Source organism: Macrosteles quadrilineatus, unplaced genomic scaffold (genome assembly GCF_028750875.1).
Source record: "Macrosteles quadrilineatus isolate MER2022 unplaced genomic scaffold, UCM_ALF_1.0 Scaffold_1__1_contigs__length_201487025, whole genome shotgun sequence".
Lineage (NCBI taxonomy): Eukaryota > Metazoa > Arthropoda > Insecta > Hemiptera > Cicadellidae > Macrosteles > Macrosteles quadrilineatus.
Genome location: NW_026542594.1, coordinates 10,391,131 through 10,417,714, shown reverse-complemented (window position 1 = coordinate 10,417,714; position 26,584 = coordinate 10,391,131). Strand labels below are relative to the sequence as shown.

The following is a 26,584-nucleotide window of genomic DNA, read 5'->3' as shown; positions in this document are numbered from 1 at the left end:
AACCTCCATGCCACCAAGTTCTGAGTACATGCATGGTAGTTTTTGAGGAATAGTGATCAATGAGTGAGTGAGTGGTAACTGTATTATAATATAGATTATAAGGTCAAATTATGTATCCACCCAAAGTTTTCTGCGTAGATTAAAGCTTAAGGTAATGTACCTTGCGTTTAATATTTTAAGGCTTAACTTACTGCCATAAAGCAACCAATATTTTGATGTCCTAATAGATAGCTGTCCCCGCGCTTAGTAGGCATCATTAAAGTTCTTGAGTTCACAAAGACAAAACAGCTAGGCTATCCACTAGGACATTAAAATATTGGACTACTTTAAGACCGTAAGAATGCCGTAAGTCAAGTAAAATTCCTTGTCAGTCAATCACTTGTTACTGTATGTACTGAGTTGATCATGATTATGCTTTTATTTAACCCGAATTCAACAATATATTTTGATTTCAGCCAAAAATCTTTACCTTGAATTAACCTTAAATTTTCAGGTTATGAGTCCTGAATTGACCATGATTTTACCTTAATTTAAACATACTTATACCTTAATTCAACCTCAATTCAGCCTTGATTATGCATTACTGCCAGAAACGTTTACCTTGAATCAACCTAAAATTTTCAGGGTTGATTCAGGTTTCACAAGTGTTCAGTAGGGCCCTTGAATTAGCCCTGAATTAGGCTTGATGGCTTGATATTTTAAGATTAATTCAGGCTTGCATCTTTGAAAGTTTAACCTTGATTTAAGGGCGCGCTTTACCCGCAGTAGAAATCCTGCGATCGTTGTTGCTAACGCCAGTTACGCCGTTATGAGCTAGGAGCGATGCGGCGAGAGGGGAAATGGCAAGATGGCCGCAACTGGCAAGCAACGAACTCCGGGCTGCACAGCGCTTGAGACTGAGATGGCTCTCGCACGCGCAGTCGCGCCCGCCCGCGCACCACTCACTGCCAGCCACGGCCACAGTAGACCAGCGCTTTTCGGTAGCCTTGCCTCGTCGCATCAACACAACCACACAACTCAAACTAGGCTACTACTGGGTGTAAGCGCTCCGATGTCGCGTACAGTATAATCATAGACTAAGCAACAAGTTTGTTTCATCTATGGTAGAATGTAGCGAAGTAAGCTATGTTTGTTATTCAAAATTATTACTTTTTTCTACACCATTAGACATCTTAAAATTATGGACATTGGCAGTAAAAAAAGGAAATTTGTGTACATGACGTACAAATACACATTATAATTTGTCCTTCACTATATGCAAAGTATACACAACAAATACATAAAGGGTACCTAATATTATTTTATTTTCCAACAGGACCCTAGTCCACATCCTGGATTACATGGCAACTATTTAAAAACTCGGTAGGATTATAAAATTATTTGAAAATATATTTATTAATAAGGATTTGATGATTGAGTTGATTATGGATTATAGATTTTGATGATTTGATGAATTAAATCTCGGATATAGACCCTAATAGAATTTATATCCTATCTCTGATGGGTAGCCCTCTTGGGTATCTAGGATCAATAAGTTCTGGCAGAATGCATTTGAAATAGAAGTCAGTTAGTGGATTTTCCATATTCTTCCTCCAGAACTCATCGTCTCTCATGATCTTCTCCACTGACAAACCATGAGGTGTCCAAACTACAAAAAAAACAGTATTTCTTCCCGGTTATATGAAGCTGCCCTTGCACTTGGTAATGGTAGCAATGGTGTGTTTTCAATCTCAGCTCTCCTTCGTCATTGAGATAACAAAATTTTATCACTTTCTGACGCACTGCCTCTGCTGGTGTTAGGTTTTTAGCAGACGCTGGACACTTCACCTGTAACAAAATTTAAAAAAATAAATGGATTTGGATGTTTTGATCATTTGTCTATGTCAATAGGATACCAAGATAAAAGTGCTAAACACAGTACGTTGTCCAATGTTATTCGTATAAAGAATAAGAATAATTTTATTTCTCGCCTATTTATGAACATACACACTGACACACTTTGGTATGAGGCTTAATCTTATTGTCGCCTGTTGATATTTGCTCAAAAAACACAATTTTGCCGATTAAGTCCATACAATCATACCTGAGTACTCATCCCCCTATGATTCTTATGGAGAATAAGTAAAATGATATGCCTCTCTTAATTATTACCATAAAATCCATATTTTTTACTGGTTATATAGGTTCACCTACATAGCTTCACCTATTTGAGATTTGTCTAACAACTATAATTTGTGATCCTTGTTACAGCAAACCTGACTACTCAGGCTGCTACGTTATTCTTATAGAGAATAATTCAAATTTTACAAATATCATTAATGTTATTAATGGAAAGGGATGACACTTGTTATGTGGCTTCACCTGGTTGATACTTGTATGACAACCAAATATTTTCTGTTCTTTGTTTCAGCAAATATTTGATTTAATGAAAGATTTAGAATGAAGGTGTAATAAATATGCAACATTTAAAAGTCCACGTACCTCCACTAAAGCTTTTTGGTCCCACACTCCGTCAGGTGATGCTGCAAGAAATGGATGTTGTGGGTCTATGTAGAGTCCACAATCTTCAACTTTGATCAAGAGTAGGTCTTCTAATGCGGTTATGGCAACTCTCTCGTTTTCCATACCATACTTTGTTGCCTTGTTCCCGGTGAATTCTTTGTAGAGTAATTGCACCACCGTTTTTTGACATGAAGTAGACTGCCTCATTCGGCAAATCTTGCCAAAATTTGAAGCTGTCAATCGTTTTCTTCGTTCATTTTTCCAAAGTTCGCAGGAGCTCTGGCCACGAGAATCTGATTCAATTTGATCTCGATTGCCAGCGTCAAGTTCTAATGACTTCATGAAATGGAATTTTTTACTTTCATATACATCCGGTTCAAGGTCCGGAACCGGCACATCACCATAGTCTTTGTCGGCACACATAATACGTGACTTTTTGGCGATCGGCTCCCGAAAAAGCTTTTTCCTTGGCTTCGACTTCCTCCTCCATCTCCTCGCAGCCAAGCTCTTTGAGTGGAGTCCTGGGCTCAGTCCAAATGCCAACTTCTTATGAATAACCCTATGTAGTTCTTCGCTGTTATTCACCGTCAACGCCGACAACTCACTCCTTGCCGTGTAGCTATTCCTTTAAATGAAGTTTACTCTTTTACCCCCCACCAGTTTGCATACTATAGCATTGTAGCTCTCGACGATGTTTGAGGTTACACATTGGAGTAAGCTGTACGTGAAGTTGGTTAGATAAGCATTGGCAGCCATGATCTCTTGCCAAACACCATAGGATTTTAAAAGCTCCACATAATTCCTATCTCCCTCTTTTTGCCGCTTGCAAAAATAGTTTGGGCACTTGGAGTGATCACCAAACACATGATTTGGCCCATTGATAATGTCGGATTGTAGGAGTTTTACAGTTTCGTGAAGACGCTGGGTTTCCATATTTTTTTATGGTGTTTTACAGCTCCTATTACTGCGTGCCGTAGTCTCATTAAACTACTGAGCACCTTATCTCTTAGTTCTCCTGGGACTGGGCCGGTCTGGTTTCTTCTCTGCTCACCAATGTCTCTCACTTTTCTAATGTAGTTTCGGAGTAGATGATTCGTACACTCAATTTTAATTATTGGTGTACGTGGACCATACGGCTGACATTCAGTAAGTTTTGACGTGACGCTACTATCACCATCACCTGAAACAACATAGGCAACAATATATAAATCTCGAATACAAACGACTTCCACAAATCATTTTAAAAATTATTAAAAACATTTCATAAATCAACAAACTTCAAAATTCCCTTACCTTATGTGTGTGTGTGGACGTACATATAAATGAAACAATAGACCAATTAACAGACAGACCGATAGAAATTGAGATGAGACTTATCTCTGTTTTCATATTCTATGAAATGTAATTTTTTTTCCATATTTATTCATATTTTGGGTAAAATTATGGAAAACGTTCATAGTTGTAAGAAATGTACAGACAAATCTGAAATTTGATTGATGTAGCTAAAAAAAAAAAAAGTTATGGTAATTTTTGCCTGCATTTTCGATATTTTAAGAAACCCTATCTGCAAGTAAACTATAGACAAACCTACGACAGAATACTCACCTATTACATTCACGTACTTCAAGTTGTACATCTCGATACTTTTTTTAAACCCTTCCACTATTATGTCAGCCTCCATTGCCGTCGATGACTTGGTCCAATTCTTATAGCACACATGTTCAGCTGGTTGGATTTGTTTGTACTCAGCCCGTGCACAGATAGAACAATACGAGTTGCGAACCCCGACAAAGAGAACCTTCTTGGTCTTATACCCCATGATGCAAGCCTTGAAAATGAAATGTGACGCAATAAGAATGTTCGTTCAAAGGATGAAAGTACATTTTTTTACAAGCATAATTAGTGTGTTTTATGCAATCATCAATATGATTCAATAAAGTGAATGAAGCTTCATACCAAGTTCCAGTTATTTAGGTTTATATCTTCATTTATTTTAGATTTATGAATGGCAATTTTAGCAATTTGGTGTTTAGCAATTTTAATATCCCTGCAATGGTTGGACATAGAACAATAACTTCAAAACTAACATAGTATTTTTTCAGCCAAACCTATTATTAAAAACAAACCTAATGTTTTCAGTAATTTTAAATGATAAAAAAGGTAAAGACCATTTCCCTCATCAACATAGGACATTTCTTACACGTATGTACTTACCACTCCGGAGAGAGCATTGTAGTTGGTTTTGTAAGACCTTTTACTCCAGGCACCATCGACTACTACTGTAATTTCTGGAGTTCCCGTTTCTTTATCAACTCTGCCTTCCTCGATCGCTAATTTAGCTTCCTCTTTAGCAGCTTCAGCCATGCTCTCCCATGAGCATTCATGAATGGCTGTATATAAGAGCTCTTGGTGTTTGTTATACGTTTTTGTAGACATACACGGCATGTCTAAACTGCAACACAGCTCCTCCAGTTGACTATATCCTTGGCCGATATTGGTCATACCTCATACCTTCAACCTGCATGAATAATATTACTGTAATTGTAATTTTACATAAGGTAACTTATATAATATTTGTTTAATGTATCTAAACGTAAATGTAATTAACCAGCTAATTAAATAGTAAAAGTTAAGCAGTCAATGATAAAGTTCTCACAAATTTCTTTTAAATGAAGTGTTTTTTTTAATCTTTTTTTATCGAACGTGGCACTTTAAATTTTGGCTCGTAATAGTTCAATCTTAAGTCACAAAATTAATAGAATACATGCTTTTTTGCGGCAATAATAAAACATTTAGTCAAAATAAGCATGTATCGTATGAAACATTTTGCAATAAATCAGTTATCTATACAATATTAACCGATCTTAATAATCTTTCTTTATACTGTAGTTTAGAAGATAAATTTATAGAATTGTAAGTGGTAAGTAGGGGTTCTTTTTAAGTGACTTTGTGTAATAGTGAGAGACACATTTATGCATTGGAAATTCACTTAGTATGAAGGTCTGCTGCAACGTGGGTATTTTGATATCACCTTGTATATACTGGTGCTGTATACAACAATACTATTTCAATTAATAATGGTATCGCGCGTATAGTCTTAATACTTACCATTGAAGTATTCACATTCATTACATTTCCATTGTTAGGTAATATGTCCGTCGTGATTTTTTCAATCCTCCGACAAACCTTGCAATGGAATGTCAATTCATCTATCAGACCAATGCGTCTGTCATTTATCAAATACATATCTGAAAACTTGCAGTCAAAAGGCTCGTGGTTTTCTAGAGATTGCAGGGATTTGATAAAATGATCTATGTTAACTATCCTCCTTCCATGTATGGATATTTCTTTGGCGATATCTTCGTTATCTTCTTCATCTCTGTAAACACAAATTTATCAAGTTCCAAACTTGTAGTCGAATAATTATCATACACTCTAAAGTCAACGACCAGACTTCACATAGATGTATTTCATTTAGGCTACTTTTTTAGAAACTATTTTCAAAAATAAATGTTAATTGTTAATTATTAAACTGTTAATTGTCTTTATAATGTGAATTAAAATTTTGTAAATTACTTTTAGGGCAAAAAATATATTAAGCATGCAGAAGTAGTGTATAACATTTTAAACTGTGAAAAATTAACAGTAATAAAAAATAGGTTTGTATTACCCATCTTTCTTTAATAATTTACATAAAAATACATTTTTCTCTAAAGGGAGTTTCTAAGAAATAACATAGTTTTGAAAATACCTGGGAGCGAGAAGCTCAATTCCGGCTAACCAGTCTGAATCGTCACTGTCACTGTCAAGACTGTCATTCCGCCTGCAAAAAACATAATCAAATTTAACGTATTTACCGATTTAAAATTAACAAATGTAGTTTTAATAAACATTCTACATAGGTAGACATTTTACATTTTTAAATACATAGTTTTAACTACATGAACAACAATAGTTACTAATACTGTACTTTATACTGACTTTAGTCAGTTCTAATTATTTATCAAGTAACTGTTAGAACATTAATATTTTAATTCTCTGTACAGTTGATAAAAAGATAAATTGTATGTATTACCGAGTTAATACTACTGTATAAGGTTAGTTATTGGAAAAAAAATACCTAGCATGAATATTATTTATAATGCATTAATTACCTGATGGTAATAGTCTCTCTTCCAGCATCAGGCAGATCATCATTGTTTAGTATTCCTGTAGGTTCAGCCTCAGTAACGTTATCCTTTTTGGAAATTATATCATGGTCTTTAGGAGTACTGTGATGGAAGCTGTCGCTAATCTGACATTCGGAGAGGCGTACGAAGCTGAAAAAAATATATACTGAACAAGGTATATGATAAGTCTGTACCTACTGTACTCAATAATAATTGGGTTTATTTCTCCGAGTGATTGTGTTAGCTGTAGGCCTACACAGTTTGGCAACAATGAACAGTTATTTTATAAGGATCGACTAAATGCAGAGGATTAATTAGTAATGGTAATGTTTTAGCTAAATAGTTGATCTTCAAAATGCATTCCAACATTTTTTTGAAGGAGCTTTTATACTTTAATACCATCTATACTTTATAAACCTTATGAAAAGCTAAATAACGGGCAGGCAGGGCGAATTAATACCTTACCTTGTATCAGTAGATTCTATTATTTCATCATTGTTGTTCATTTCTGACATGACTGTGTTATGTTTTGAAGTAATGCCTGATTCATCTGTTTTTGGCAAATCATGGAAGACAGTAGCGTTAGACTGACATTCGCTTGCAGATACTAGGCTGAAAAAAAATGGGTAGTTTAAATTTAAATAATGATTAGGTTACCTTTTTTAAACCTTTTAATGATTATTTATTGCTCATTCCGGTTCATTAAACTTTCCATAATTTAAAAACAATGTTTTTAAAAAGGACCTTTTGATATTTGTTACACATTTTCCAGTATCTATCAATTGATTAAGTAGGCAAGTATTTCGTTTTTTTAATCATACAGTTATCCCGCTTATGGTAATCTAAAACACATTAAAAAAATTGCCCGCGCGTTTATTGTATTGAGTATAAACAACTGGTACTAATAATTTGATTTTTAACAATGGCCCCCTGTTATTTACTTATCCGGTACACACAGATCTAAGATTTATTTGTACACTGTTTATTACTATATTTCACTGCACAAAGTACTAGCTGATATAGATTGTATAGATTTTTGCTATGGATTATAAACAAAACAATGACAGTCTGTTGGTAGCTATAACCCTTATAACAGTTGTTGCCTTATTTGTCATAAGTTCGCCTTATTTTGACAATGACCTTCAAACCTATAAAGACAGTTACGGTACTTATTTTATCTGCTTATTAATTGGCTTATATTGATTCCTAAACATAATTAACAATAATAATAACAATAATATAACAAACCACTCACCAAATATTTCTCTTTCTTTCCCGCCACTTATCAAGATTCTTCGCTGTAGACCTTTTCCTTTTAGTGGAAAGTGTCAAATGTCGTTTGACACGAGTTTTCCTTGAAGTTCCAGGCATTTAAAAACTCACTTTTAACTATCTCTAAACTTCACAAACACAGTTAAACACAGAGGTAGAGTAGCGCCGGGTTTGACAGATGGAAACACGTGGATCAAGCATTGGAGGGGTGAGAAGCGGTGCTGAGAGGGGGATTTCCGGCGAGCTTCCCCGAGCTGCCGCTAGACGCCGGCACCGCACAGTGGTAATTTTTAATTTGCAGAGGTTTCCAAGATTACTCTTTTCGAATTAACCAATAATGATAGCTACGCACTCTAAACGGATTATAGTAGTAAAAAGACCAATCTATAGTTCTGCGTTTTTAAAATTTTCAAATAACGTTTTTTAAATAAGTTACGGCTAGTCGAAAAGGCCCTTTTTTCTTGTACTAAAACTCAAGTTTATAAGGTGTGTAATAAAGATAATTGAAATATAGAAACGCAGAACTATAGAAAATTTCATCCTCTTTAATATGAGACCTTAAATTTGATTCTATCTTCAATGTAGCAGGTGAAAAGAGAAATCTTGCAAACCCTTGCATTCGGTTGCGCGTCAGGGGTAAAGCGCGCCCTTAATACTGAATCAGGAAAAAATTGCTATCTGGGTTGTCAAGTGGGGATAGACTCAAAAGAATTTTCTGTGTTTTTTCTTGATTACATGTCAATTTATTTGAAGAAAACCAATTTAGTGCTGATGTTATTGATTCATTAGTAATTAAATCAAGCTCATGGATATCTCTATTTGTTGCAATCAAAGTTGTGTCATCAGCATATACAACAGTGTCTACATCAACATTCCTCGGCAGGTCATTTATCGAGATTAAAAACAAGAAGGGTCCCAAAACCGAGCCCTGTGGAACACCTACTTCAACCAATCTTAAGTTAGACTGACTGCCTCCAACAGATACATACTGCTTTCTATTAGTTAAATAGGATTTTAAAATTTTTAAAGTTTCGCCTGTAATACCATAAAATTCAAGTTTTTTAAATAAAATATCAAAAGGTACAGAGTCAAAAGCTTTTGTAAGATCAAATAAAGTTAATGAAACAGTTTCTTTATTTTCAAATGCATTTAAAGATTTATTAATTACTTCTAAGACAGCTGCAGTTGTTGATTTACCCTCTCTAAATCCAAACTGTGAATTTGTCAACAAATTGTTATTTTCAAAATATTCATTCATTTGTTTATGCATGAGACATTCAAAAATTTTGGAAAAGATTGGCACTATTGAAATAGGGCGATAATTACTAGGAAGATTTTTATCACCTTTTTTATATACTGGAATAATTTTAGACATTTTGAGAAGGTCAGAGAAATAACCAATTTTCAAACATTTACTAATACAAAAAGCCAGAGGCTCACTTATAAAATAAATTATTTGTTTGATGCTATAATTTGAAAACCAGTAATGATCCATAGCTTTTGAATTTGAGAAATTAGCTACAACATTGTTAACCTCTTGCCATGATACGTCCCTCCATTGGAAATGTAATTGTCCTATAGGGGGAGTCCCCAGCAACTCATGCGCAGGTGTGTTGGTGAGAGGGATTTCATTTTCTAGCTCATTAACACATTCAATAAAATAGTTATTGAGATTGTCAGCATCCAAAACCTCCGACTTAGTTGATGTAGGAGAATATTCATGCGATATAACTTCCCAAGCAGCCTTGCACCTGTTGGGGGCCTTATCAATATATCTTTCAAAAGCTTGCTTTTTGGCTAATTTTATTTCACGATTGTAGGCCTTTTTACAATCAATATAGGTTCTATAGGCATTTTCCAAATTATATGATTTATGTTTGAGTAAGCTCTTATAAACAGAAAAACAAAGAAGCATTTTTTACCTAAGTTTCCTTAACTTTTCATTATACCAATTAAGTTTTCCTTTCTTATGTCTATTGTTTTGTTTGCACTTAACTAATGGGGAACTAAAATGCCACAAAGATACTAATCTCTTAAAAAATTCATCAAATAGTAATTGCTCATTTATTTTACCCATTTTATAGTCCATTATCATTTCCCATTTCTCTTGTACCAATTGATCAACAAAGTGTTTAATATTACTTTCTTTTTGCCTTCGTATTATTTGTTTTGTTCCTTCTTTTGAGTTGTTACATTGTTTTATAGTTTTCTGTAAAAAATATAATATTAAAGGTTCATGGTCTGCAAAACAACCTCCTACTGTATTTATGTTATATAAATCTGTTGAAAAGTTTACAATTATATTATCCATGCATGATTTTCCTCTTGTAGGTTTTTTATTTGTACAAACTAAATTTAGACTTCGCAACAGATTGGCAAATTCAATAGATGTTTTCTTTTCCATTTTTATCATTTCTATGTTAAAATCATCTGCAATGGCTACAAATTTAAATGACTTTAACAGCTTTTTCACAGCAAGCTCAAAATTTTCCATAAACAAACCAATATCACCACTAGGGGATCTGTAAACACATAAAACTATAAGATCATAATCAATTATGTTATTACAGCTAAATTCACAATGAAGCTCAATGCAAAATAAGCTAACATCTATTTTGGTGAATGTTAACCCTTCTCTTAAAAATATTCCTACCCCACCATTTTTTATACTTTTCCTACACATGATATCTGCAGCAATAAAATCTTTAGGAACGAAGAATTCAACTTCCCGCTCCTCTAACCAATGTTCAGACACACAAATTACATGCACTTGCTCTATGGCACAAAAGTGTTCTAATTCTAACATTTTGGCTCCGCCCCAGTGGCTCTGTAGTTCCCCATGTTAACCTTATGATTTTTCATATTAAGAAGTCATTTCATAAAGGAATTAATGAATCTTAACAGCTGTTTCAATTAAACGAGTTGGTTCTGTTCTATGATGCTCAATAGCATAAAAGTTACAAGGATTGCCAACAGGGTGCAGTACTATTATTTTTTTTTTAATTTATGACAACAGCTAATTTCCAACCAAAAGGTGAGTGAGCGTAGCGAACAAACTTCAACCTGGAGGCAAGTTAGCGTAGCGAACGAGCTAACCTGAAGGCAAGTGAGCGCAGCGAACGAGCTCTAACCTAAAGGTGAGTGAGCGTAGCGAATGAGCTCTAACCTAAAGGTGAGTGAGCGTAGCGAATGAACTTCTACCAGGACGTGAATGAACCATGCGAATACTTATGAAGTTAAACGGGGCAAAGCCCGCGGGTACAGCTAGTAGATTATAAACATCATATATTTTAAATAGGCTGATAGGCTTAATTAACTGGTAGTAGGCTATTTATATATTACTTGCTGGCCCGACAGACGTCGTCCTGTCCTAATGCGATTTTATATCAATTGCTCGTTCATTTTCAAGATGAGCTCGTTCGCATGGCTCAATCATGTCCTGGTTAAAGTTCTTTTGCTACGCTCACTTACCTTAAGGTTGGAGCTCGTTCGCTGCGCTCACTTGCCTTCGGGTTAGCTCGTTCGCTACGCTAACTCGCCTCCAGGTTAAAGTTGGTTCGCTACGCTCACTCACCTTTCGGTTGCAAATAAGCTATTGTCAAAAATATAAAAAAATAATAGTGCTGCACCCTGTTGGTAAACCTATTAAATTTGTAATGCTATTTTTATGCCATCTATCTATAATATTAAAACGAAACAGTGTTTTTTTATTTCACGATTCTGAACAAACCACTCGACGGATTTTCATGATTTTTGTGTTGAAAGAAAGATAATTTTGAGAACTAGGGAATGTCGAAGCCATAATTTTAGTTTAGGGTCCCAGTTATTTAGAAATTAAGTTTTAATTTTTGAAAAGTCTAGCAGCCGACGCTAAGATTTTAAACTAGCTTTTGGTGTAATATAATTTGTTTAACATAACAGCTGTAAACATTCAGTGTTTGTAACACAAATTCAGCATTTGGATAAAATTAAAAGACATACTAAGGGTTGACCTATTTATAATATATGCATTGCTAATCATTGATACGTTCAATCCTTCGATAAGAGGATGACAGATTATTTAAATATACATAGGTAAAATACTAGGATGTTCAAAGGATTTTTTAAATAAATCTTTGTAATCTTCGGTTTGTTTTAGTGCAATATAATTTTCTTTTAACTAACAACTGGTTAAATATAAAAATGCTCTGTAGAACTATGAAGTTATTTTATTTACTCTGATTTGTCATTGATTTTTAGGAAATAAGTAAGATTAGTAGACCACCGAGAAAAGTAACACCATCGATGTATACAAGTCGGGGCTCTGTACACGAGTCTTAAAAAAAGGATATGCAAATAATTATACTGCTCAACCTTTTTAGGAAAGGGTAGGAAAATCCATTTTTACACGTCTTGGTTTGTTCTTGCAATCTTGCAATCTTGGTTTGTTTGCAATCAATGTTTTTGAATGATTAAACTGTGTTTGGATTAGGCCCGGAAATATTGATGCCATAAAGAAGGAGATCAAGAATCCTCAGGAATACAATTTTGAATTACCACCACAACCCAGACGGGTTTTATCCAAAGATATACAGATATGAACGACATAGATTGAGCACAACGTCATCATTGACCTAGGATACTGCAATTAGACTAACCATCCTTTTATGAAATCTAAAAAGTTGTTTGGCGTGTGTTTAGTTGTGGTTACGTTTGGAGGCGCTGAATATTTTATAGTTTAAATAAATGAATATGGGGAATTACGGTGTACATTGATTCAATGAGGGTGGTTTAATGATTAAGGATATTAGAACTGATAACGGAATGGATAATAAACATAGAAAATTTATTACGTCACTAGCTTTACTAGCGTGTTTTACGTTTTAAATTCCTTCACCATGTGACCAGTTCTTTTGTTCAAATGAATATTATTTTATTTTTGACTCAGCTGTTTACCAAAACAAACTATATGTTGTTGTTTTTACTTTTCTTTGTTTACACTTATTTATTTAGCAATTGATGCAGTGAAATTGATATAAAGGATATGTGTGGACGATTCGTTTAATGATGTCAGGACACCAACGTTATAATTATGTGTACTGTGAATTTTATTGGATGTTTTCGTTTTATTTTAGGGAGTTTCTATTCAGACCTACTGGAAATTGTGTATAGTATGAGTAATTAATTGTATTGTGTTGATATTTATTATGGAAGAGGCAGGTATGCAATGGAATTGGAAGGTGATATCGTTGACTAGGCCTATACACTTTCTCAATTGATAATTACTCTTTCTACTGTAGGCTGCTATAAAATTTGTCTTTATACGTGTAAGCTAGCTGTTCTGATTTATACACAGTTTTAACTGACTACTCCCGTACGTAGGACGGGCCAACACCTCGTTATATATATTATTAAAGTGATACAAACAAATTTTATGTAAACGAGTAAGGCCATTTACCAAATAAAAATATAGGCATATGGCACATCAAAATGAAGCTTAGAGTGTGTAGATTTGCCGAAAAGTATTTATACGGACGAATATCCTAAGGGCTCTGCCCCACAGGCTGATTTCCAAAGAACTACACTTGGCATGCTTCCAAAGTTTAAATGATTTAATTTAATTTAGTTAATGAAACAGCTGGTCAGTACAATGAACTGGTGTTTGTTTATTTACTCGAAAAATATGTTTGTGACGCTTTATGTAGATTGAGGAGGGTTATGTTTGTTGGTTTTAATGAAACGTTGTATACGTTTTGTAAAGTATTGCTCAAAGTTTAATTTTGTAATTTATATAGTAAGCTACATGTAAGGAGGCTTGACCAAAATTTAAGAATTGAGGTAAAACATGTCATTCATGAAGCATCAATATGAAGCAATTGATGCTATTGTTACACTAAGGTGTGTTGTCATATTGTTTGGATCTATTGGCATTAACAGTAGGGGTTTGAAAGTAAGTAGGTTTACACTTTTAAATCAGTTTATATTTTCAAACTAAATCATAGAGTTGCTTTTTTTTTAAACACACATCAGCACCACTTTAATAGCGCTCTATGTCACATTTTCTTCCCGTTGCAAAGTACGGGTATAGCAGCTTGTCACTTATAATTTGGAGACAATAATTAAATAACAACTTATACATTAGTTGATTTGGAAATTAGGAGTCACGTCTCTATTTCACAGTGAGTATTCTCTAAATGGACAAGTACTTTTATAAGAGGCTAGAGTAAGTTTAAAGTATGTTTAAATATTGTCAATTACAAGAAAAAATGCCAAAAATGCCAGTTTGTTTGTTTTGATTTAACCTCAAAATTTGACACGTATGAACACATGATCGCACTACAGCCAAAAAGGTTCATCTTCAAAGATATTCCACCACACCTTAATTAACCGCTTCTAGCTAAATAAATCCGACTGTACATATAGGCCTACTGAGAATTAATAAGGGCAATTTTTATTTTATATGAGATTGCATGAGGAGGTATCTATTTATATTTTGGTAATAGGCTATCTTTATTGTTTATTTATATATACATAATTATATCCAAATTTATGAACTGTTTCAATATTAGGCCTAGTCAAGGTAAATAGAACATATATTTCTAGGGGAGAGACAACATGTGAAGGGTTGGTGCTTCTGTCCATGTTGATACTCAAACCTGAGCACATGGTTTATCCACCAACCAATGGAATTCCAACACAATCAAAATGTTCAAGAACAGTTCCACTTAATTGCTTTATACTTTCAATGAGGTTAAAACAAGTAACCTAGGCTTTATTTTGTCAGGAAATATAAAGCGTACACCTAAAATAATAATACATTTATTTAGCCAATGAACAGTTTCATAAACTTAAAAAATAACAACAGTTCCTAGATTAATCAAAACAAATTTCTGCAGATCGGGCAAGTAGATTTGTTGCTGGTTGTGAACCACTTGTACTGTAACAGAAAACAATATATTTAATTTCTAAAACTACTAGAAAACTGCTACTTTCTACTTGCTTCAGTAGTAAGTGTGTCAGACTTGGTTTAGAGTTGAACATGACAACTTTAAGGAAATATAGAAGTTTGAAACGTTGATATTCTGAAGCACAATGATTTTTATTTTGTCCACGATGTATAAAAATTATGTTCTCAGCATGTTTTGAACAACTTTTTGGCCTTTCAAATAACATTCAATGTCAAAAATACGTTTTTATAAGTCATAAGTATTTTATTGCATAAAACATTCTTCATTACAAAGGCAATGGGGAACAGATGCATGGTCAATCAGTAAGTTGTAAAAACTAAAAGTAATAAGTTACAACAAAATACAACAAGAACAGCACAATTGAGAGAAAGTTACCAATTCAAACAAGTTAGAAAAAAGACAAATTTAAATGAAGATCTTGAAGCAATATCAGAGAAAAAAAAACAATTAAAAACATTCTGTGTCATATTTTACATAAACTAATGGTCAATTAATGTCACGGTCATTTAGGAAATCTACCAGGAAGTAATATGATTTCTCCAACAATAATGATTTAGTCCAAATTTTAAATTTTGGTGGTGTATAGGATTTTATTTTTGAGGGGATCTTATTATATAGACAAATCCCCATATAGATGGGGTTTTTTTCAAAATGAGAGTGTTTATGAATTGGATAATTTAGCAGATTTGGGTTTCGGGTATTATAACTATGAGTGGGTTCAGTTTAGCCGCCAAATTCATCAAAAAGTGTATTATTTAAATGAACAAAATTTACTGTTTCATAGATGTACAAAGAGGTCAATGGCATTATTTTTAATTCCTTAAAAGAACGACGACAGCTTGATCCATATTCTGCCCCTATCATCACTCTAATAATACTTTTTTGGACTTTAAAAACTTTGCTAATATCCCCTGAGTTTCCCCACAGAACAATTCCATAACGAAGCAGAGAGTGTATATAAGCATAATAAATAATTTTTAATATTGCTAGTGACACTGAATTTTGAATACATTTGATTGCAAACCTAAAAGAAGTCAACTTACTAACCAAATATTGAATGTGAGATTTCCAATTGAAACTTTGATCTATATTAATCCCAAGAAATTTATATTTATCCGTGATATTAAAATCCGTTCCATTGAGTTTGTGGTTATTGTTAATTCTGATACGGAATTGCATAATGTTAGATTTAGATTCATTTAGTAAAAGTCCATTTGATTCAAACCATTTCTTCAGATCTTTTAGTGTTAATTTCAAAGTGTTTTCTAATGCAGACAGGTTTTTTTCCTGAACTATTACACTTGTGTCATCAGCAAATAGTATGAACCTTTTGGAAATATGTGCTGGTAGGTCATTTATATATATAAGAAAGAGTGTGGGTCCTAAAATGGATCCTTGAGGGACGCCAAATTTTACTGTAGCCCAGTCCGAGTAAAAACGGGTTGCCCTATCAGTGATAACTGTTCTCTGCTTTCTCCCCAAAAGATATGATGTTAATAGCTTAAGAGCCGACTCCTCAATACCTATACTGGCCATTTTTTTAATCAGCATCTCATGATCCACACAGTCAAAAGCCCTGGACAGGTCACAGAAAATCCCCGCAGTAAACTGTGACCCATCCAAGGCCCTCGCTGCATCGCTCACAAAGTTTATCAAAGCTAATTCAGTACTTCTATTTTTCCTAAACCCAAACTGTTCAGCCCCAAGCAGATTATTACTTTCAAGAAAATAAACAATTCTATAATGAAGAGCTTTTTCAAAAATTTTTGATACATAAATAAGTAAAGATATAGGTCGGAAATTTTGAATGTCATTTTTTATTCCTTTTTTAAAAATTGGTTTTATCTCTGACAGCTTCAGCTTAGTCGGAAAGGTACAAGTTCTAATCGCTAGATTAAAAATATAAGTTAAAATAGGGCTTATCACTTGAACAGACAATTTTAATAAATGAACTGGAATGTCATCCCATCCACAAGATTTTGTGTTATTTAGACCTAAGATAATTTTAGCTACCTCTTCCACTGACACAGGTGAAAATTCACTTAAATATTTTGTCTTACATGAAGGGATTTTAGATTTTACCTATGCCCCAGAGATGCTATGAAGATATGCTATGAGGCTGATATAGATTTTAAGATCTGTTGATACACTTACGAGGCAGTGGGAGTGGAACTTCTTGCGACAGGTCTGACAGGACAACTTGGGCAGTTGGTGACTGACGCTGTGCAAGATGGCGAAACAGATGTAGCACTCCTCGACTCCCTCAAACCTCTTGTCCAAGCTGTTCTTCCACAACTCTAGTGCATCCCAGATGGATCCGTTCTGCAACAAGACACAAGCTACATGAAAATAATATGAACTAAACAAATTCTTATATTGTGATTTTGTAAAATTATTACTCATTAAATTATTAATTAAGCTGGATAGAAAAAAAGCATAATACAGGGTAGAACGAGATTAGTGTTAAAATATTTTATGTGTTAAACTACTAAGTATTGGTGACAAAATGGCACCAATTTAGGTTTCCATACCATCACAGGTTGGGAATAACAGACATGTGTTGAAGAACTGGAATTGACAGGCATAGCAGCTTACCATTTTCAAAGTTACTTTAAAGTGGGTTTAAACTTATTTTACTATAAATAAATAATAAAAGTGCTTCTTAATAGTGCTCAAAAGTTTTTTATACAGATAAATTTAAAAAAAATAGTGTTTAATACCTGTTAAAAAACTGTTTTAAGGTACTGGTCAAAGTTAACCTATATTGTGCTTTAAAACATTATGGAAAACAACTTGTTTATTGAGTAAAAGCGTCAAAAAGCATTTAGAGTGAAGAAATTAAAAACCACAATTCTATTAAAGGACTTGTATAAAACAACAATGATACAGAACAGGCAAGTAACATATGAATTCAACTAGAAGCATAGTGGACTTACCATTGCATTTTATACACAATTAACTAAAAGAAGTTTTTCTGGTAATAAACAACAATATGAACATCACAAATAGGTAAACTGAAATAAACTGCAATAGGTATCAGAGATAACCACACAACTGCCTAGGTGGTGTATCATAAACTGATAAGCCTCTAGCGCTCAGCCTAGGTCAAAGGCCCAGAACTTTATCAGTGATAAGACACTGGTTCTCTTTTGAATCATAGTGGTAATAGTATATCCTTTTTAAAACACATAGCCAAAATAATTTATTTATCCGATTATCAGTATAATTTATTAAATTTATTCATTAAAAAAAATGGTAAATAAAAAACAATATCCCTGTGGAAATTGTCGTAAGAATGTTGGGAAGTGTAAAGCTTTGTTATGTAAAGGAATTTGTTGTAAATGGTTCCACTTTAAATGTACTACACTTACAGTAGATGAATTTAATAAAATATCTACTGGTCATAAAAAATGGGTATGTGAACCATGCAAGTCCCATGATGTCACTTTAGGAATTGATCAAGAAACAGACGAGTTAAATGCAGATATAAGTCAAGAATTGGAAACTCAAATTGAAATTATTAAAACGTTGAATGAGGATCTAAATCAGGCAAATAAGGAAATACAGGAACTAAAGTCTCAAAAGGCAGCGCTTGAAAATCTAGTGTTAAAAAAAGAAGAGGCCATTATAACACTGGAGGAAAAAATCAAGGAATTGAATACTATTATTAGGAAACCAGTTTGGCCAGCATTAAAAAACAATAATAATGTTTCTAAATCAAAACAGATTTTTCCAGTAAGTCAATCTACACCTAGAAGTATAAATAAGCCGAATGTCCTAGCTCAACCATCAGTTAGTTTTACAAGTAACTCAATTGTACATGAAGATGTCGAAACCCAAAATCGCTTTGCAAGTCTTGCCATGGAAGATGAGGCTATTAAAGATGCTGCAAATAATACAAATCTCAAAAAGCACTCTACTAAAAAAATACTTGTTTGCGCTGACAGCCATGGGAGAGATTTAGCATGGCACTTAAAAAAATCCCAAAAGCTGTATGAAACACTAGGATTTATTAGACCAGGTGGTCGAACAAATCAAATTTTAAATACAAATAATATTGAGGGTGAAAATCTTAGAAAAGAAGATGCTCTAGTGATCATTTGTGGTACAAACGATGTGGCTAGAAATGAAGCAGATGAATGTGTTGAGGGTATATCGACTTTCTTGGACAAATGGAAACAACAAACTGTGTGTATTGTGGATTTGCCAATGAGATATGACTTGCCAAATTGGTCATGCGTGAATAATGAATTACGAAAAACCAACCTACGACTCAAAGAACTTTGTCAAAAACACAACAATGTATTTTTTGTGGAAGCTAGCAAAGCGGAAAGACATTTGCATACACGCCAAGGTCTCCATCTCAACAACAAGGGAAAGAAATGGCTTGCGGATAGGATAGCTGAGGCGGTTGCTGCTAAGGAGTACGACCGTCCAGTGAGTAGGCCTACACACGATGAACAACCTCCCCCACCAGGCACTGAGTCTCAATCGGGAAACGTCTCTCCACCAACGCAAGGCAACGTACCCTAGGTCTATCTAATGAATGTCTTAGTATTTATCATTGTAATGTTCAATCTATTAGAAATAAGTTAAACTTAATTGATGCCTTTTTGACAAATCTTAACTGTGATATTTTAACTATTAATGAACATTGGATGTTCGAAGAAGAATTTGCTTTTTACATTCCTTACGGGTATAACTTAGGTAGTTTTTGTGGTAGAAATAATTCTCTTACAAGAGGTGGTGGAAGTGCTATATATTATAAGAGAGGCATTGAGGCTCAAGCGTTAGATGTAACACAGTTTTACCAGGATAATATTTTTGAGGTAACTGCAATTAATTTGCCAGGAATTAATGTCATTATATCCACCTTGTACAGAACTCCAGATTCAAATATCAACCAGTTTCTTAAAATACTAGACACTTTTTTATTACACTTAAATACAAAATATGTTGGTTCAAGATATATTATAACTGCAGATTTTAACATTAATATATTAATCAAATCAAAAGAAAGAGATTTCTTCCAAAATGTATTACGATCCCATAACATTTACTGGTTAAATGAAAATCCAACTAGGGGTGATAAGTGTTTAGATAATATAATAACCAACATTGATAGAAAGAAAGTAAATTGTTCTGTAATTGAACCACACTTATCAGATCATGCAGGAGTGTTTGCAAAATTTAATGAAATGAATGTCAACAGGACAAAGTCCAATAATATCACAACTAAAACAATAAGGGATACAACTCCTAGAGCACTCTCTAACTTAAGGAATGAACTGTCACAAATTAATTGGATGCAATTAGCACAGTTTAACAATGTAGATGAAGCGTTTAACCATTTTAATTTATTATTGACAAATTCTTTTAATGAAAGCTGTAGGTTTAAGGAAGTTAAAATAAACAATCATGGCAAGCCCAAGTTGAAGTGGTATACACCAGAGTTACAGAGGTTTAAGATATATGTCACAACTTTTTATGACAGGTATAGAAGTTCTATGGGTACAACAAACGAAGGAGTCCATAAACTAGATTATTTGAAATTAAAGAAAATGTATAAAAAAAGGATTAGTTATTTTAAGAAAATTGCAAATGATAGGTATATTGAAAATTCTTCAAACAAATGTAAGGCAGCATGGAGTTTGATAAAAGCTGAATCAAATTGCAGAAAAAATAACCAAGATGTAGTTTTAGACTCAAATACTTTAAATGCTTATTTTGTTAATGTAGTCAATGAATTAAATAAATGCAATGTTAGTGATATGTCTAGTAGTCGTGCAGTAGAATTAGTTAATAATTTTGTCTCAAATAGAAACTTAGGCAATGAGTTTTTCAAGTGGCAAAAAATCAATACTGTTGATGTAATAAGGTGTGTAACTAGCTTAAGTTCCTCACGAAGTGAAGATTATTATGGTTTTTCTAATAGGGTTATCAAAGAAATTATTAATGAAATAGTAGAGCCACTAACATTTCTCTTCAATAAAATGATGGATAAGGGTATATACCCTAAAAAACTTAAACTTTGTAAGGTAATGCCAATTTATAAAAAAGGTGAGAAACAAAACCCATCCAGTTACCGGCCAATCTCTCTTGTACCCATACTAAGTAAGATCTTTGAAACCTGCATTAAAGCACAGCTCAATACATATTTTATCAATAATGATCTTTTTTGTGATGAACAGTTTGGTTTTATGCAAGGTAGAAGTACATGCAAAGCAGTAGAAAGTATTGTCAGTAAACTTTTAATGAACTTTGAAAATAAACTTCTTTCGTCCGCAGTACTAATTGATTTAACAAAAGCTTTTGACTGTATGCAACATGAGCTTCTTATTAAGAAACTGTACAGCTATGGTATAAGGGACCAAGAGTTGAATTTGTTAGCTTCTTATTTAAGTGACAGAGAGCAAATGGTAATCCAGGGCAAAGACAAATCTAGCTTTAAGAAAATTGAAAATGGTGTACCCCAGGGGTCAGTGCTTGGGCCACTACTATTTATCATTGCAGTTAATGATTTCTCTTTCAATATTCCTTGTACCTCTGTTCTTTATGCAGATGATACAACACTCCTAAACAGCCATAAAGATGTAAAGGAACTTAAAAAAATTGAGAGTCAGGCTTTACTAGTTGCACAAGAATGGTTCCAATCCAATCATTTAATTGTAAATAACCAGAAAACTGAAAATATAATTTTTACTCTTAACTACTCTATTTATAAGGATATTAAATCTGTGAAGTTGCTAGGCATATATTTAGACAGCAGATTAAGTTGGGATAGTCACTTAGAGCAATTGTGTAAGAAACTGGCCAGAGTGGTTTGTCTTCTCAGAAAACTAAGACACTGTGTTACTGCAGATATGCTGATTACTGCATACTATGCTTTTTTTCATTCCCATCTACGATATGGTATAACCTTATGGGGCAACTCTTGCAGTGCACAGACTGCTCTTGGATGGCAAAAAAAGGCACTGAGAGCAATCAAGAATAAACCACAAAGACAGTCTTGTAAACCAATATTCAAAGAATTACAAATAATGACTTTGCCTAATCTATATATTTACTGTTGTCTAATAGATGTTAAGGAGTCTTTGAAAAATTTTACAACTAGAAACGAAACTCATCAGTACTATACTAGGAATAACTATCAATTAGATTTAGCTTTTGTAAGATTGGAAAAAACAAAGAGCAGCCACATATGTATGAAGATACAGCTATTCAATAAATTGCCAAAAAAGGCATGGATTGTACCCTTTAAACAATTTGTTTCTATTATAAAACAATGGCTTAAGGAAAATGTTTTTTATTCCATAGACGATTATCTGGCCTGTGATATTAGTTCCCTATGTTTTTAGAACATCAATGTTAATATTAATATATTTAAATATTTAATTGTTATTATATTTAAAGATTTTATTGTTATTATATTTACAGATTTTATTTTTGACCATTGACATGTAAATTGTTAATTTATTTATTTTAGAGTTAATTATGTTTAACTGTTATTTTTTAAAGAGTGATTGCTACTCACTTGGTGCATTCTTGCTGTTAGGCCTACTCTAACAGGAAATTAACTGTATGTATTATTTGAAAAAAAAGAAAAAAACTTTGACGATGTCTATTGTAATACTTGTATTGCTTAATGACAAATAAAGATCTTGAATCTTGAATCTTGAAATTAAGATTTTTTCCAAATATTTGTATTTGATTACATAAAAGGGCCATAAGTTTACAAAACATTGTTTTTATTTCCAAAGTATTGTCATTTAGAAGATAGAATCCTCAGTAAATTTCCAATAGTAATAGTATAGAGTCATTGAGATTAAACATCTGCATAAGCCCTTATTCTGCAATGGAAATTTTATTTTTGAGAAAAATGCAATAAATTTTACATATGTTTTTCTATGCTAAACTGGACTGTCGAGAGTGTCCAGTATTACTATAAACTTCAACTAATAACCTTTAAAATGATGTATAGAAACTTACTGTTTCTTTGATTTGTCAATCTTTAATTTAAGTGTTTCTCTTGAAAAACAAAATGTTTTAAAATCTAATTTCCTGTATAAAAACATGTATTTGCTTAAATAATATAGTCCAGCAGCTGACTACACATTAGTGTACAAACATGTGTAGCCTATATTTCTTTTAAAGTATGCATTTCGCATACTATTTGTCGGATTGGGATTAACTTTTTTTGTTTGAAAGATAGCTTACAAATTTGTTGTATGTTTAGTACATTTTTTGTAATTTTGAAAAACCCGTATTTTTAAATATTTTTGTGTTATGATTGTTAATAACGTTTTATTTACACAATATATCAGAAACAACCCATGGAAAAAGTTGTAGAACGTTTTAAGAGCTTTACAAAAATACCATATTTTATACGCTTGACTTGAACGATAAAATCAAGAAACTAGATTAATCTTACAAAAACGCCTAATTTGGTGCAAAAACGCCTATTAGTCCATCTAGGGCTGTGTGCAAGTCATATATAGAATGTTTTACAATTTAATGTCGATGTATGTGCCTAAAGAAGTGTTTTCAACTCGGGTGTCATGTCTGCACCCACTACATTTTCCCGTTATGACATCATCAAAATGGCGGACAGGCCAAAATAAAAAATAATTACAGTATATTTTACATATTATGTATCAGATCAAGGTAAAATTTATTTTCTTTGAATGATAACTTTACATGCTATCTATATTAATAAAATTAGAGTTTTGTCTGTACATTGCTCAGAATTATAAATTTTTAGGTAATTTTTACGTTTTATACATTAAAGAAGCAGAAACAAGTCTTATCTCTATTTCTGTCTGTCTGTCTTTCTGTAACACTCAAGATGGCATTTTACGCAATCTTCTCCATGAAAACGAGAGTACCTATCAAGATCCAAGTTATTTTAATGTATTCACTGGATTGGCGAGAGTGTCTTTAGCCATTAAAACATGGCCTCACTACTTTGTAAATAAAATTACGGACGTTCAAAAATGCAGTTTTGTGCGATTTTTGCCAAGTTTTCGGTTAATTTTTATCACATAATAATCATCTATGAAATAACGAAGAGCTGTTCGGATCAAGATTATTTTTTCTAGCTGTCACTGATATGTTTACAAATGTTGTTTACAAATACCGCAATCATTTCCGATCACGTTTTGAAAGCAAATCCCAAACAAAGTGAGATTAAAAACGTTTTTCTTACATAACGGATTTAATTAATCGCAAGTGCAATATTATAGTGTAACCGTAAATGAAATTAAATAGCTAGGCATCATCCAGGTCAGGAACCAGAGATTATTTGTGTATGAAATTGTTCTTGAGTTTTGATAACCAGAAAGAAGACCTTGAATCAGTGTTGTATAGGGCTGGGAAACTTGAATTTATTAATGATCGTCGCCAATAGCTTACAAACAAGGTTTCCACTCACTGGCGGCGCTTCAATGGCGATTGTGTAAAGTGTAAAGTAAAAAATCACAACTGCAGTGGGTGATTGTAAGTAATAGAGGTATACGGATGATGCTAAACTCGTTTTTCCAATGTGTCATTTTCTGTTTCTACTCACCATGTGATGCAATCGCTGGACCATACAGCCAATAGGCCCATAGCCCATCTCTTGGGTACGTACGCCTACCAATTTATTCATAACAACCATTTCGATGACGATCCTTGATACCGGTACTTTTCCATGGAATACATGGCCTACCTACTAAAGAAATAATGTTACAAATGTCCAAAAACCCAACACATTTTGTGATTTTTGTCACTTTCAACTGACTACTATAAGATCCCCGTGCGTAGAACGGGCACACAGCTAGTCTTTCTTAAACATACACATTTGTTGTATGTTTAGTACATTTTTTCAGTTTTGAAAAAAACCCGTATTTTTACATATTTTTGTGTTATTTATTGTTTTATTGATCAAATATATCAGAAAGAACCTATGGAAAATGTTGTAGACCATTTAAAGAGCTTTACAAAAATACCATATTTTATATGCTTTGCTTGAAAGATAAAGCCAAGAAACTAGATAAATTTCACAAAAACACCTAATTTGGCATAAAAAGCCCTAGTAGTCTGACATCTAGGGTGGTATAGGCCTACAAGGTTTACCAATTTATTTAGATTTAGGTGTCTAAAAAAGTGTTTTCAATTCGGATGTCATGTCTGAACCCACTACATTTTCCAGTTATGATATCATCAAAATGGCGGACAGGCCAAAATTAAAAATTGTGTAGGAAATAAACTTGGATGCTATTAAAATCGTGTTTCCCTACTATTACTATAAACTACAAGAAATAAATATTTTACTGATACAATACTGCAATTCTTTTAATAATCTGAATAAAAAACTGTTTACAAAATTCTCACAATGTACCAAAGCAACTGATCCAGAACAATAGCAAATTTAAGAAAAGATCAGCTGTCTGTAAAAAGACAAAAGGCAAAATGGATCAGCTTCTGATTCCAACAAATAGGCTACCTACAGTATATTTTACATATTATGTATCGGATCAGGGTAAACTTTATTTTCTTTGAAAGATAACTTTACAGGCATGTGAAAGATTTTTAACATACACATTTGTTGTATATTTAGTACATTTTTATCTTATACAGGGTGTCACAAAAAAGTGTGATGGGCTATACAGGACCTAATTCTACATGCAAAAATAAGTCAAAAATGAAGAATAACATTTTTTGGATTTCGGCTTAGTTTAGCCGTAATCCGCCATTTTGTTTTTTGGAGAAAATATTTATTATTTCAAAATCCCTTTGAGATATTTTTACGAAACTTGGCAAAATTGTTAACACTATAGTAAGTAACATTTATAAAAAAAATTATTATTTTAACTTTCCAAATTTAAAAATGGCGGCTGTTTGATTTTTTTAATGCCAAATTTCATGAAAACCGGTACCTAAATCAAAATTTTGTAAGACACAAAAGTTTTAGTATTTATTATGACAAATCCAACAAAACAAAAATGAATAAAATCGGTTCATAAATAAAGAAGCTGTGTTTATTTTAGTAATATAGACTGAAATTATTAATATTAAAATGTATTAAATGTAATGTAATAATTTATGTAACGTATTAAGTAATTTCAGTCTAAATTACTAAAATAAACACAGCTTCTTTATTTATGAACCGATTTTATTCATTTTTGTTTTGTTGGATTTGTCATAATAAATACTAAAACTTTTGTGTCTTACAAAATTTTGATTTAGGTACCGGTTTTCATGAAATTTGGCATTAAAAAATTTAAACGGCCGCCATTTTTAAATTTGGAAAGTTAAAATAATAACTTTTTTTATAAATGTTACTTACTATAGTGTAAACAATTTTGCCAAGTTTCGTAAAAATATCTCAAAGGGATTTTGAAATAATAAATATTTTCCCCAAAAAACAAAATGGCGGATTACGGCTAAACTAAGCCGAAATCCAAAACATTTTATTCTTCATTTTTGACTTATTTTTGCATGTAGAATTAGGTCCTGTATAGCCCATCACACTTTTTTGTGACACCCTGTATATCTACAGGCCAATTTCCCTAATATCAACGTTTTGAAAAATAATTGAAAAGATAGTACTAGCCCAACTCCTACACCATCTTCGAGAACACAACCTTCTCAATAGTCAACAGCACGGAATTATCAAAGGCAGATCGACAGCCGCTCTTAATACGACTGACGGAT

At 32.9% G+C, this 26,584-nt stretch overlaps 2 protein-coding genes across 2 annotated transcripts in view; both read right to left on the bottom strand.

Annotated features, from left to right (window-relative positions):
• Positions 1–4,978: 4,978 nt before the first annotated feature.
• On the bottom strand, positions 4,979–8,042 carry LOC128994490 (uncharacterized). Its single transcript, XM_054419081.1, has 6 exons — positions 7,927–8,042; positions 7,137–7,283; positions 6,657–6,821; positions 6,254–6,325; positions 5,689–5,881; positions 4,979–5,020 (listed from the first exon to the last, which is right to left on the bottom strand). The coding sequence occupies exons 1-6, from the start codon at positions 8,040–8,042 to the stop codon at positions 4,979–4,981; spliced, it is 735 nt and encodes a 244-aa protein (XP_054275056.1).
• Positions 8,043–14,725: 6,683 nt separating this feature from the next.
• LOC128994481 (E3 ubiquitin-protein ligase listerin) overlaps positions 14,726–26,584 on the bottom strand; it is a 243,802-nt gene continuing 231,943 nt past the window's right edge. Inside the window, exons 28-29 of the mRNA XM_054419068.1 lie at positions 17,045–17,212; positions 14,726–14,859 (exon numbers count right to left, since the gene is read on the bottom strand). Of these exons, the coding sequence (XP_054275043.1) occupies positions 14,800–14,859; positions 17,045–17,212 (228 nt within the window). The 3' untranslated portion in view covers positions 14,726–14,799. The remainder of the gene's footprint in view (positions 14,860–17,044; positions 17,213–26,584) is intronic.

What these genes read in the sequence shown, in the direction of transcription:
- LOC128994490 (XM_054419081.1), bottom strand. Translation starts at nt 8,042, where the DNA reads ATGCCTGGAACTTCAAGGAAAACTCGTGTCAAACGACATTTGACACTT. An exon ending in ATAGAATCTACTGATACAAG is followed by an intron (nt 6,822 to 7,136) that starts GTAAGGTATTAA and finishes TATTTTTTTCAG; the next exon opens with CTTCGTACGCCTCTCCGAAT. An exon ending in ATTGAGCTTCTCGCTCCCAG is followed by an intron (nt 5,882 to 6,253) that starts GTATTTTCAAAA and finishes TTGTGTTTACAG; the next exon opens with AGATGAAGAAGATAACGAAG.